This window comes from Patella vulgata, chromosome 3, assembly GCF_932274485.2.
Source record: "Patella vulgata chromosome 3, xgPatVulg1.2, whole genome shotgun sequence".
Taxonomy (NCBI): domain Eukaryota; kingdom Metazoa; phylum Mollusca; class Gastropoda; family Patellidae; genus Patella; species Patella vulgata.
Genome location: NC_065881.2, coordinates 49,730,333 through 49,745,010, shown reverse-complemented (window position 1 = coordinate 49,745,010; position 14,678 = coordinate 49,730,333). Strand labels below are relative to the sequence as shown.

The window sequence follows — 14,678 nt, the reverse complement described above, 5'->3', positions numbered from 1 at the left end:
TATCCACTTTTTCTGATTTAATTAACTTTGGCCGTTAGCGGCATATAGGAATCTAATCCAGCCTACATCGAAGGCTAGCCTTGACATCGAGAGTTTATTATGGTCTGGATAAGTTAATTAATGTCTAATTGATAATTTAGATAACATTTCAGGCCTAAAGAAAGACTTGTAATAAGCAGATTTTGCTCTTGCATAATGCATGTTTAAAATAAAGAACTATATTTAGTTTCATTTTTTTATACTTTCGATGGGTCTACATGAAGATCTGACCAGTTGTTGTGGGAGGTTGCGTCAGGGGTAATCTAAGCGGCTTTTGACCTGTGATGTATATAAAACAATCAGAGTTGATGTTTCTATAAGGATACCCACAGTTCCGTGCATTGCACTGTCAACAGACAGTTTCATTGGCTAATCCCTCAAATCAACTAGAATGCTGGTTATAAAATCAACACTTCCAGAGCCCACTGTAGTATTAGTAAAGAAAAGTAAAACAACATTTTGAACTATAAACAAGCCAACAGTGAGGCTGATGTCCCCCGCCTAAATCCCAAAATAAATATACTCTTCAAAAAAAAAGTAGGGGATATTGAAATGCAAATACCTATGCAGGTTGTGATATGATAAATAGTCATGGACACTTGACATGCTTTGAGAGTATGTTCACAGATGAAGAACTTATCGGCCCAACAGAACCACTGAGTTGCATGTGTGACACGCAATAGCGCCATACACATGGGAGGGGTTCATTGTCAAATTTGACACCTCAAGGAAGGGTTGATGAAAACTGCTGCTTGCTGGTTTATCCTATCCATGTTTGCTTTCCTATCGGTTCTTGCATAAGATTTACTGTTTAGCATATCTTTGCTTTAGTGTGTTACATGTACGTTTAATTGGCCGTCGCACTGCAAGAGGAGTGGGTCAGATTGCCCCAAATCGTGATTGGACAGTTGATTAGGAGCATGCCACGACGAATTGCTGAATTTCTGAGGATTGGTGGAGCAATTACTCATTATTAAGACAAAAATCAAAAACGTCCATTTTCACTTTTGACAGTGTATCTCTTTACGAGTGAAATGGGGCCGTCAGATAAGCCGCCCATATGAACTGTTTATGTTCATGTGTAGGCAATTGGCCTGTTATTAACATACACTGGTTACCTCTAATAAAAACAGCAGTGCTTTTCCGAAGTTTTGTATTGTTTCTCAATATCCCCTACTTTTTTTGAACAGTATACATGACACATATTAATTAATAGTATCAAAAGTATCAAGCAATCAAACTGATTATCAACTATACACTAAGTTTCATCACACTCTATCAGATAGAATCAAAGTTATCTTGTCCCAAAGCATCGACCAATGAAATTTCTTAGCTCTGCTTAGCTTTAGCTCGAAATGTTAATCATTGAACTCCATCAAGACATTCACCTAATTAAAAGCCGAATTGTTATGTTCCAAAGTCTTGAACAATCAAATTGCTTATCGCTCCTTAGCCTAAGCAGAAAATTCTCATCATCGAACTTAGTCAAGGTAATAATATAATGAATCTATACTCAGAGTTTCATCACTCTCACTTAATTAAAACCAAAGTTATAGCACCCCAAAGCATCAACCAATCTGATTGCTTATCTCTGCTTACTGTAAGCAGACAATGTTTATCATCAAACTCCATCAAGGCATTCACCTAATAAAGACTTACGCCAAGTGTGAACATTCTAGCTCAATTAGAATGAGAGTTATTGTGTTCCAAAGTCTCGATCAATCAAATTGCTTAACGCTCAGTTTACCCTGAGCAGAAAATGCTCTTTATCGAACTTAGTCAAGGTATCGATGTAATAAAACTATACACCAAATTTCATCACTGTCATTTAATTAATAATTAGAACTAAAGTTATCGTGTCCCAAAGTATACAGACAGACGGAAGAACCAATTTTAATAGACCCTGCTTTCTTCGAAAGTCAGGGGACAAAAAACGAAACGAAATAGGATCTATGTTTTAATCAGATTGCCTGTACTAATTACTTCCACAGTGTCCTGTAAATGTTTTTATACATGTATGTTTATTACAAAATGGCAACCGAAACCATAGAATACACAACTCGTGTACTAATTATAAAATGTTAATTGTCTTAAATATTATATATTAAGATCCTCTATTTTCAAGGCAAGATAACAACATCAATATTGATTGAAATTGACGAATATTGAATTCTAATTCATGTTTTAAACTTCGAATATTATGGAAAATACTGAGTTAGAAATTTAGCTCCTTTTAATATTCTTCTATTTCCATGTGAAGTTATATGTACAATGTACTCCTGGAATGTATAATTTTCATATTATGAATTTGTGCTTTGTATTTGTTTCACTATCATTTTTGCAGAATAGTTGTTGCAGGTCTTTCTTTAGGCCTGAAATGTTATCTAAATTATTAATTAGACATTAATTAACTTATCCAGACCATAATCAACGCTCGATGTCATCGCTAGCCTGCGATGTTTATTGGATTAGGTTCCGATTTGCTGCTCAACTTCCATTCATGATTTAATCATGAAATGGATAATAGAGAGTATGTTTTTTATCGTACCGACTTTATTAATGATGATCGAGGCTAGGCCGAAAAAAATTCAATCGCTAAAATATTGGTTCAGTGTATTAATTTGTCTGAAATTTTCAGCAAATTTCCTTTATCTGGTTTTTAACTGTTATCTCCCATAATGTATCTTTAATATTTATTATTTGTTCATTCTGTCTTTACCTTCTAAACCTGCTTCCATCCCTTCTCCCAGTGTTGCTGACAGTATCATTGTATAACATGCTGGATCACAAATTGGGAAGTCCAGGGTTTGATCTTGGTGTTGGTCGAGAAAGTTCTCAGGGACTTTCCAGTATGGTTCCTGTTGTCAGTGGTGCAGGATGGAGGGCTTGGCAAGGAACTGCATCTAGTCGTTTAGATGAGACAAAAACAAGCAAGGGCCTGTGTACACTGTACAAGATCCCCTGACAGTTTCTCTATTATCACACTGTATGTTCATCTTCATTAGCCCAGTGGGTGCAGAAAAGTAGGATGTTCAACCCCATTTCATTATGTACATATATAGACCTATATAGTCTAACACTATGGGGAAATTTCTAGTTTATGATGTATCTCACTCTGAAGTAAGTACCATACTCATTATGATTTCACAAAAACTGTGTTTGAAGATCATTAAATATTCTATTTCAGAGATGTTTTGTGCAAACTAAAAGATTTTGTTTTTATTCAGGTAAAGAGTTCCTAAATGTAGATTGACTGCAAGCGTAAAACCCTCCTCTATAGTCTATGTATGCAATGCCACTTGTAGTTATAAAGTCCTAACCTGTACTCTGCAAATCTTGTAGGTACATGTCGTTTTCAAAATCTTAGGATATGTAACAAAAGTATTTTTTTCCACTATAAATTTGCTTTTCATAATTATTGTACACATACCTTTTTCAAAAGTTTGTAGCAATGTCAACTTGAACCTAATTTTGTCTTTGTAACCACAAAAGAAACTACAGCATGACATGTACATGTAGATTAAAGTTGTCTGGAAATTGCATTTCATGGTTTAAACATATAAAAGGTTTGCATCTTTAACCTTACATGAAAGAATCAATTCTTTGATGAGCCCACAAACATATTTGTTGAAATTTAAAGCAGTTCTCACAGATATAATTTAGTAAATCAAACAGATTAATTCTGGCTGGAAGTAGAAAATCTGTCTTAAAGTCTTGGAAAACCTTATCCTAAATGTACAGAACTCAATTGTAATCTTCCTCAGGTATGAAAACATCCAGTTTGCACACATGTATATGTATGTGGTTGGGTGATTTGGCTTTAATTGGTATACCTGTGAAATCCGGGACTGCTCCTTTTAGGAAAAATATGGGCTCAAAAGTGTTCTGTAGATTGTAATTAATCAGATTAAAACAAAAATCCAAGGTTTGGTACTATGCTGACTTTTATGTTCTAGTAAAGAAATAGTTATCCTTCAGTTGTTAAAACATGGTTAAATGATATCTAGAGAGAGTAATGTAAACATTATAATATTGCCAACTTATTTTGATTTTAATCATTTTGAGACCAATACAGGGATGTCACTAACTTTTCTAGTGACAGGAAATTTTGCTAAAGTAAGGGGCAGCAAATGTTGAGAGCCGCATGACTGTATCTGCGACCATTGCGTTATGGCTGATGGCCCCACAGATGTTAGAAGCTTAAAGGGCATGTTTTTTTCTTCAGAAATTGGGCCTAAAATAAAGCTTGTGGTTCACGCTGAACATTTCTATTGTAGTTTGTTAAATAACTATTTGATAGGGAGATGACTTTAATAAATAAACTTTTGCTTGTTTTCATATCCTATATTTGTTAAAGGGACAATAACACTCTTGCTGGCTTGACAGCTCCAGAAAATAAAAAAATAGCCTTATTCTAGTGTCTTACCTGTTGTGTAAATTATCCATTATTTTTTTGGGGGGGATCACGTGGCTAAGTGGCTAAGGCACTGGCTCGCTAGCCTGGAGGTCGGGTGTTCGACCCCTGCATTGGCCGAGAAAGTTCATCTCGATTTTCCGGCGTGGTTTCCCCTTGTCAGTGATGCAGAACGGAGGGCCTGACAAGGACAGCTGCCTAGTCATTCGGATGGGACGAAAAAAACGAGGTCCCGTGTACACATTGGCGTGCACGTAAAAGATCCCTTGGCAGTTGGAATTCGATATAAGAGTAGGCCGTAGCGCCGCTGCCCAGACAAAATTTCCGAAATAGCACACTGTATGGCGTATGCCCGTCTTCAATTAGCCCAGGTTAGGTGCAGAAGCGTAGGACGTTAAACCCCATTTCATTTAAATCCTATTTTACTTGTCCAGAGGGTTCAAAAATATTTTTAAATCCAAGTCACATTTGAAAAGCTTTACGTCAGGCTTTTCAAATCATTTAGTTGAATTTTTCCAATTTTTTAAATTAGGTGTGTTAAAATGAAATTTGTATCATCAATTAATTGGAATATTGTAAAATAGTACAATTTGTTGACCAGAATAAAGATTGGGACATATTATTCAGTTACAACAAGAGTGGTATTGAGCCTTTAAAACACTTTTGTATAAACTTTAGCCTCTAGAGCATCAACAAGATTTTGCTAAGTGATCAATACAGTAAAAATCAATACACTTCACACGTCTCATGACCTTAACCGCTGTGTATAAATTTAAGCCTCTCTGGCATCCACAAGATATTTAAAAGTGATCAAGGGCCATAACTCTGGCAGTAATTATCGGAAATCACTGAATAAAACAAAGTACGAACAATCCAAACCATTAGACAAAATTCAAAGTCCTAAAAAAAAATTGGTATAGGCAAAATAGTGGAATCAGCAAATGGACTGTTCACCATGTACAAAATACACGACAGACAGTGGCAACAGGTGTCCGAAAGAGTAAGCTTACATTTAGTGAAGTAGCCGTGTAGCTGGGCCATCCGACGTACTGTCGGAGTGTCGGTACTCAGTAGATATGCACATCTTGGCATTTATTAAAATTTAATTACTGATCTTTTTTAGTTGAAAAGTAGCCGGAAATTGGCTTAATTTAAACGGCGAAATTTGACGGTTGCCGCCTTCTAATGACATCCCTGGACCGATATTATTTTAGGTAGGACTATTTTATATTATATAATATACTACATGTATCTCTAAAGTATGAATATGCCGAGTTTTTTTTACTTTATCAACGAGTGTGGATATTTTTTGACATCAAAAAAGACGAGTAGGAGATTTTATTCGTCACCCAATCCCTTCTTACATGCACAAATAGATAAATATAATTCTTTGCTGTAGATTTCACTTTTACTGAACATTACGGCGTAGTGATACATCATTTTTTGACAGCAATTCAACCATTGCAAAGTCCTTTATATTGACCCGATGTTTCCATCAAGGTCAATTGAATAACAAAAGTTCATTTTTAATAAAAAAAAAAGAAAGATACTTTTAATAAGAAATGAACTGTTCTTTGAAAATAAAAAAAAAGTAGTTGCTTTTCAACTGACCAATCAAATTCATGTAAAGCGATAATTATTTGATTGTTCAATAACTAATATACATTAACTTTATTTATGGACTTTGTGTTGCGTGTTTGAAATGGTAGTATCAACCGGAAATCGAGCAGTTGTACCCTTAGTATACATGTAATTAAATCTCTTAAACATGTCTTGGGTGGGGGATCCATGAATTTCTTTCGATATTCATGTACATACATGTATGTAGATACATTACAAAAAACTAGTGTAAAACAGGTGAAAACCTGGATTGTTGTTATCAATTGTACCGGTAATTAGCGGTGTTGACTTTATGAGTACCCAACTGTTTGCAGTATTTATTTGTAGTTAACTTTTTCGTCACAACCATTTAAGAAAAGATTAATTCAATACATAAGGCAATTTACTGAATATTGTCATTAAGTAATAAGACACATTTTATCTGTGACAAGTACTAAGATAGGTGAACATTGTGAGCAGTGATGGGATTTCGCCCGTATATTCCGGATGTGTCCGACGCTAAATTGTCCGACCAGGAATATGCCGAATCGGACATCAAGGTATGGTGATTAATATTCAAAATTCTAAAATTAATATAGTGTACTGAGTGTATATCTAATACTCAACCCGATTATCATTGATAATAGGATGGATTGATTACATGTAGGTAATTAAGTGATCAACGTATTTATTGTGTTATACCGCCTATACACCTACATTGATTAACTAGTTAATCTGCCTTAATCCTTTATCGGTCATTTCATCAATCCAATTCTGAACAGAAGTCATTGCTTCTCCTTTGTCGCGATATGTATCAATCCGATAAGACTAATAAGAGTGATTATAAACTTAATCTACATGATTGACCTATGATTTCCCCATTGTCAGATGTTTTAATCTCCTTGATGTCGGCCGACAACACGTAGAAATTAGTCATATATATGTCACTTATCCTAATAGTACATAACACCCCAAATCAATATGTATCCATCCGATAACTTGTCTGCGATATCACTTCGGTTAAAGCGAGCGTTAAATAAACCTATTTCACACACATACGAAAAATACTACACAATGCTAACTCTGTTTCTGATTGCATGTGGTTATAGTACGATAACTGAAATGAAAGTAGAAATCTTGCGAGACGCGTGAAACTATAAAATGAATACGCAACAAATTTCACACGTCTAATGTCGAAGAAAAGATTCTATTTTGATGGCATATTCTCGGATTTATGATCATATTTTGAATGGGATTTTGGTTATGTTTTTAAATAAATAAGTACCCTAGGAAATGTTGACGAATATGTCAATTGGAATACTGTACATGTGTAAGTAGTTAATTGTTTTAGACGATAGTGCGTTTGAATGCAATTATTTAGCAGATGGTGTCGCTCGCTCGTTGTGTTAAGAGCGACGTTTACTGCCAAATAAATTTCGGGATGTCATTTTTTTACCCTCTGTATATAAGTCAAAACAGAGTATAAGACGAATGCCAGACTTTTGCTGAAAAATGTATCAACTTATTTATGACCCGAAAAATACGGTAATTTTGGAGGAATTTGAAATGGGTAAGGATCGGCCATAGTCGGCACACCTTTCATTCTATCGTATTACAACATCACATAATTTTGTAGGAATATTACTGACATAAATCTGAATACAGTACGGGAATTAATATGCAAAATAACAAGGTGTACCTATTTTTTATTACGTACGAATTTGAATATTTTGTTGACACATGATTTTTGTGTGTGGTCTAAAAACTGCCTCCTTAAATAACGATAAGAGTTATGTCCCTTTATTTTCGGTAAAAATGTCTGACAAGAAAAATTTTGAAATCCCATCACTGATTGTGAGCCATTATTATTAAAGGTGACAAGACGAATTTATTTACTTCATGTATTCTTAGGATTAATGTTTTCCATCATTCTTTTAATGATTCCATATTTTAACTACATTTCTGCATGATACTCAATCTTTCATTCTTAGCCATATTCTATTTTGGGGGGTGATACTGGTATTCCATCTTTCAATCATTCTTCATTCTGAGACTCCATCATCTGTTTTTCATGACATTCTTAAATCTAGCTTTCAACCATGGATTCATATTTTAATCACCAATCATTCCTTCCACATGTGACATTCCATATTTTAATCATGTTTTTTATTTGTGTTATTGCATTTGTAAACCACTGTCTGGCTGGACTACTGATGCTATTCTCTATTACATGACCTCTTGGTGGATGATATCGATACATGTATGTATTTCAGTGATATTCTAGCTGTGAGTCTTTAATTAGGGATGTCCATAAAAAAAACCTGATTCACCTTTTGCCATGTGATTTAGATGTAGTAGACATTATGAAATTATTTTTCTTTTCATTACGTTTTGGTGCCTAAAGTAAAAGTGAGGGTTGGGAATGCAAAGGTAGAATTGTGCCAAACATTTTGCTGTGTTTTCCTTTGTCTGCATAATGATTATGAGTTATGACATACCACCTGCCCTCTTATGGCAGCGTTCTAGTCTGCGCATTACAAGATTTACAGGGACCATTCACAAGATATACATGATCTAATATCTAACATGTAAAAATAATTTCTTGCCTTTACATATCCTACATACTCATCACTATCCTACCATTCAAAATGTAAATGTATTTCGCATAGGGATCAATTATATAGTTTGTACATAAGAACTTTCATCTCATAAAAAAAAAAAATAAAAAAAAAAAAGGTTGCCAGGAAACGAAACATACGCCCACAGCAGCTAAATTGTCCGGGCAGTCAACAAGAGTTGTCGCATATTTTTACTTTTTTTCGGTAATGAAACATTTATAATACATTAAAATCTGATTAAGAGTAACATATCATTAAGTATTTAACAGAAAACCATTAGAATCTGTTTTTATAAAGTTTTGCCCCATGCTAATGTTTAGTATACGAAACTTTTAACATCATGGATTTAGCTGTTCACGTCATAAAAATTCATTGAAAATCAATATACTTGTTCGTCTCAGGACCTTAAACTCTGTGTATCAATCTGAAGTCAATCGGATGATATTAACTTTAGCCTCTAGAGCATTTACAAGATTTTTTAAGTGTTCAAGGGCCATAACTCTGGCAGTAATTCTCGAAAATCGCTGAAAATAAATAGACTTCTTCGTCTCATGACCTAGCCTCTAGAGCGTCCACAAGATTTTTCAAGGTGATCAAGGGCCATAACTCTGGCAGTAATTATCGGAAATAGCTGAAAATCAATAGGATTCTTCATCTCATGACCTTAAACACTGTGTATAAATTTAAAGTCAATCAGATATTAACTTTGGCCTCTAGAGTGTCAACAAGAATTTTTGAAGTGATCAAGGGCCACAACTCTGGCAGTAATTATCGGAAATCGCTGAAAATCAATAGGCTTCTTCGTCTCATGATCTTAAACACTGTGTACAAACTTAAAGTCAATCGGATATTAACTTTAGCCTCTAGAGCTTCCACATTTGCTTGCTAAAGCAATTGTGGACGCCGGACCGACGGGGGCGACGACAATATACAACCACATTTCAATGTGGGCGTATAAAAATGTTTTTGGTTCACCAAAATTTTCATACATGTACCTTCCAATTTCTTTTTAGCTTCTATTTGCATATCCAGTGCTTTCTGTTGTCTTGCAAGGTATTCCTTAATAAAGGAACTTTGACCAGCAACTTCATCATTTTGAAGCTAAAAATAAGATGCATAAATTCATTTAGTGTTCCAATCTCTGCAAAATAATAATATATTTCATTATTAGTATTACTTTATAAAACCATTGCTATAAACATGCTATGTTTAGCTTCAATATTACCCTGGGGATACTTGATTGAATGTCCTGAAATATAGAATTCTTTCAATCCTACTTAAACTGACATAATTTGAGTTAAAAATGGGCTTTTACATGTACATCACATGCATTAACCCATACTGCACGCAGCGATCCATCTACGTCATACTTCGAAAATAGATCACTGTCCTAAATGCTGTCCATTTAAAGATAGGTTCTCAGAAAAGTATTTATCGGGTGGTTATTTCCAATAAAAGTATGGCAATTTTGGTATATAGAAAGTAGAAATATCCAATCTTACTAGAAAAATACTGGATGCCCTGAAAAACACTCATGGAGAGTTAGACGTACAACAGTTTCTGAGTTAAAAACCACGGACAAAAACTTGGGCAGTGGATAATCCGAGAATTTAATTAGGCTTCGATATTTGTAATAAATAGTTAGCGATTAAAGACAACATCGTCTTGTGTATGCAATGAATTCTCCTCCGACTTCGTCCTACTGAAAGAGGTAAGTCACGTGACACAAACATGACCTCTTTTGATCGATTTTTTTATAATAAGGGCATTCCTTGGCAATTGCAATATTTTGAGAAGGATTTGAAGCAAAATTATGATAAATTAATTAGTTTGAATATGTTTTTAGTCAAAATATATCATCAAATCACCCAGTTTTTACGCAGGAATGTATCTTTAAAACGCTCACATGATCATTTTGGGGCAGGACTTATCGACTGGACTACTGCTTTGTATAAACAACAGAGTAAAAAAGAACCCGAAGCCCGTGTTTTATGTAAACACATATGTCAGGTTGGCAAAATGTCAACTTCTGCGACTCCGGTAAAAACGATATACAATATGTGCTAGTGGGTAATATTGCAATACAGTCTTTATCTTTCAAAACAAGGTTAGATACTCCTGGATTTGTCTTTGCAAACAAAACTGCCTCTGTGAAATTATATTTCATGGGCGCATACTCAGTGTTTTCGACTAAAATCGTTGATGTAGGAATTAAGATGTTGGTTAATTACAAAATACATGTAGGTTAGGGCCTGTTCACAGGCGGAGCTAGCTGTAGATAGGCAGTCTAAGTTTGGGATTGCATTAACTATGACAACTGAAATGAATTTCACTAAGTTTGGGATTGCATTAACTATGACAACTGAAATGAATTTCACTATGTTCAATTATATCACAATTCTACAAATACTACCTGTAGAGCATGTACCACACATTTATCGGGACTGATAGAACTTTGACAGTTTGGTATTCTGGACTAACAATCAAGCATCCCTTTTGAGTATGTAAGTGTCACTTTTTAAGTTTTCCCTAGTCATAACCTTCCTTAATGTACATGTATACTACATATACATTGTAAATTACTGGATATATATTATTTACTTACTTCTAAGTTTGGTGCCTTGTCTGAAAAGGAAATAATATTTTTTTTTTTTTAATTTAAAACAATATTATTAGAAATAGAATTACAATCTTTAACTCTAAAGGCATAGTGACTGTCTTGAAGTTTAATAAAAAAAAAATAGAAGGATAAAGTTAATCTATTACCATTTATTTACTTTCATCATTAGTTTGTCCATAGTTAATTAATATTAGGTATGACATACATGTAGTATTATCTAAACAATACTGTCAGTAGCGTGTACCAAGCTCAAGGGCAGTTAACTCTGTTTGGCTTAATATTTGGTCCAAAAACTGGTTATGATTTTAAGCGGAAAAGTAGGTATCGAATTACGTTTGACCGCACCTTTACTTTTGTTGGCGGGTGGTGCAACTTGGCGGGAGATGTTCGGAAGAATGTTGGGCCTGTGGAATATGACAATTGGACCCGTGTCAGGTGAGTAGAACGATTTTTTCTAGAATTTTAAAAAGTTCAAATATTTTCCATTTCTTTACGTAAGAATATTCCAACATAATTTTACGATTTTATGACACTTTAGAGAATATTCTATTCATAAAAAATTAAAAACCGAATTGTCATGGACGTTATCATGCGTTAAATTGAGAATTAAGTAAAAATTCAGCAAATAACGGTACAGGGCGAAAAACCGGAAGTTGAATATCCATCATGAAAGCCTCCGACGAGCGCTGTAGCTATTTGTTTTCATTCCGTAAAAATGTGCTTATTCTGTCTTTTTTTTTTTTTTTACATAGATCGGTTACAACATGACTTAGAAAATAAAACTACCCATGTTTATAATATATTAATGATAAAATTTTAGCCGATATTATTCGATCTGTAGAAAATGAACCGAAATCGACCCAAAGAAACGGCATTATTCAATTGACAGACATAAATAAATCAGTATGAACGCACGTTTTTTAAAAGCAGAATTATATATTGTATTAACAAAGAATAATTAAAATAGAAACTAAAGTGAAATATTAGTCCAATTTATTAGAACTGATATATGACATAATGTCATGTGATGTAGGCTGTCTTTTTTAAATTGTAAAAATTATATGTTTGTCACTAATAAGTAGTATCAGATTAGGTGGGTATGAAAACTAATCCTTTGCACTGGTTTGTTTAGTTTACATGTATTTCATTTTATTCATTTTTTCTATGCAAGCTGTTTACGATAGACTCTGAAGCAGAGGCCTCATGCGTTCAGTGACCAGACTATCTGTCATATCAAAAATTATTACCCCAACTAGTTGATAAACAAAAAGAAACAGCTAGCAAAAAACAACTGTTGTTTGAAACTTTCCAAATATTATTACATAATACCATATATTGTTATTATTTTATATATATAAAAAATATCTATTTATTTATTCATTGTAATATATAATACCATGTATTGTTATCATTTTATATAAATAACCAATATCTGTTTATTTATTTTTTTATTTATTTATTTAGAATTAAATTGGATTTAATTGAATATTTCGTAGGATGAAATCTTAAAAGTCTTGTTGTAATTTTACTATTTTATATCTATTTTCAGGTACTGGTATAACAAATCAGTTGCATTAGAAACAAATTTTACTTTCTTAATTTCATGTTTCATAAACGTACATTTTTGTTCTTTCTTTTTTTTTTTCAATTAAAGAAAATTGTTAACTTTAAATAAATAATATTAAAAGTATTATGTGTTTAGATTCAGTTTCAAAGGAGTAGGGTCAACTGCCCAACCTCATGGATTTTCTCTGCGGAATTCCCACTGTTACAGAACCTTACTGACAAGGAAATTATTGAATTAAAACAGTGGTCTATGTTAGTCCCAAAATGACCTAGTCTGAGTCAAGTGGCGTTAAAACCCTCTCTCAACATCCTTCTTTCTATTTCTCCATATATCTTCTTTTCCCCTGCTTGAAATGCATATTTTAGGATTTGTGTGATGGGAGCAAATGCTTAAAAAGGAGAAATAGCAAACAATCGTCAAATTTAAGCCTAACCCTGTTCATTGGTAACCACTTTTCCTGAAAAAAGGGGTCTTATTTTTTATCTGAATGATTGTGAATTTAATAAGGAGTAACCAAACTGTTACTCTACCAAGTTTCATGTTAATTCATTGAAAAATAATTCTTTTACATAGCCCTGAAGTCAAATTACCACTTTTTGGACCAATAAAAAATTGAATATTAAAAAAAGTATAAGTCCGATTCTAAAAATTTAAACGGTTTTGAAATTCTAATGTTTGGGCAATTATTTCTGACTTCTGCCATGTTTCAAAGCAATTGCTCAAAAAATAAAATTTGGTTGGTACATGCTAAACTGTACCACTACCAGCAAAAATGTTTAGTGATTATGCTTAATACTAATAGTATTATTTAATTAGTAATGATATTAAGCCTTGGATCTTCATTTCATCCCCAACCTGTCCTTATATTATTTAGCAAGTTAGGTTTTCTTCAAAGGTATATCAAAAGAAATAATAGTATACTCGAAGGGAAACAACTCCACTTATTTTTCTAGGTAGAGTAGGCCTAGATCTACTCACTTTCAGTATCAACAGGTACATTCTGTAGTTTTTCTAACTGCAATTGCTGCAAAAACAAAATAACGTTTCACCACCACAAAGTCAAGTATCAATATTATCAATTCGTATTTACATCCTAAGTCGATTGGACGGTCAGTGATATGTGAATATTTAATAAGTATAAAGTAGGTCAATCAACCATAACAGAAGCCACCGAGCGGCATTTTCAATGTTTACTTGTTGTAAAACAAGACTGCCCATTCTGCTGTTTCAGTAAGTAAATCATTTACTCGCAGTAACTTGGACAGAAATTAGAATAGAGTTGAATTCTTCTAATTATTTAAGTCCATAATACATTTTATGTGCAGTGACATGATTTACATGGTTGCTTATGCCCAACCAAGACCCAAAATGTTTGTCATTTCTTAATAAACGCATTCGGAACTTGCAAATGCTAGACCCTACTACTAAAATAATGTAAGTACTGCAGTGTGCTTGATACGTACCGCCTTTAATCTTGCAATTAACTGTCCCTTGCTGCCACTCTTTGATAGTCCTCGTGCTTCAAGCTCTTTTTTTAGATCTACGACCCGAAGTTCACCTAAAGTTTTCCCTTCAACCATAATCGGTTCGTCGTCCGCCATTTTCCCAAACTTAGCTAAGGCAGTGCTCGTTTATTTCCGGAAAATACGTTTTATTTTGCCAAATTGAGATGTTAAATTGCATCTTTATATGTGTGTGTCGCAAATCATTTTAGAATATAAAAATTATACAATTTATTAATATTCTTTTTAAAATTATGAGACCGAATAAAAATTACATTACATCGGGGGTTTCCGTGTGAATCTGAAATAAGTCAAGGTC

General features: G+C 33.7%; 1 protein-coding gene across 4 annotated transcripts in view; it reads right to left on the bottom strand.

The window, feature by feature from the left end:
* LOC126815370 (apoptotic chromatin condensation inducer in the nucleus) overlaps positions 1 to 14,491 on the bottom strand; it is a 38,597-nt gene extending 24,106 nt beyond the window's left edge. For 2 of the 4 annotated variants that reach the window (XR_007677877.2, XR_007677878.2), the window contains exons 1-4: positions 14,321 to 14,491; positions 13,836 to 13,881; positions 11,276 to 11,295; positions 9,666 to 9,771 (exon numbers count right to left, since the gene is read on the bottom strand). Coding sequence is in view for 2 of the 4 variants with exons in the window: in XM_050540958.2 (XP_050396915.2) it covers positions 9,666 to 9,771; positions 11,276 to 11,295; positions 13,836 to 13,881; positions 14,321 to 14,458 (310 nt within the window). In the remaining 2 variants the exon portion in view is untranslated. The remainder of the gene's footprint in view (positions 1 to 9,665; positions 9,772 to 11,275; positions 11,296 to 13,835; positions 13,882 to 14,320) is intronic. The other 2 variants (XM_050540958.2, XM_050540959.2) reach the window with 1 other exon arrangement.
* Positions 14,492 to 14,678: the final 187 nt, after the last annotated feature.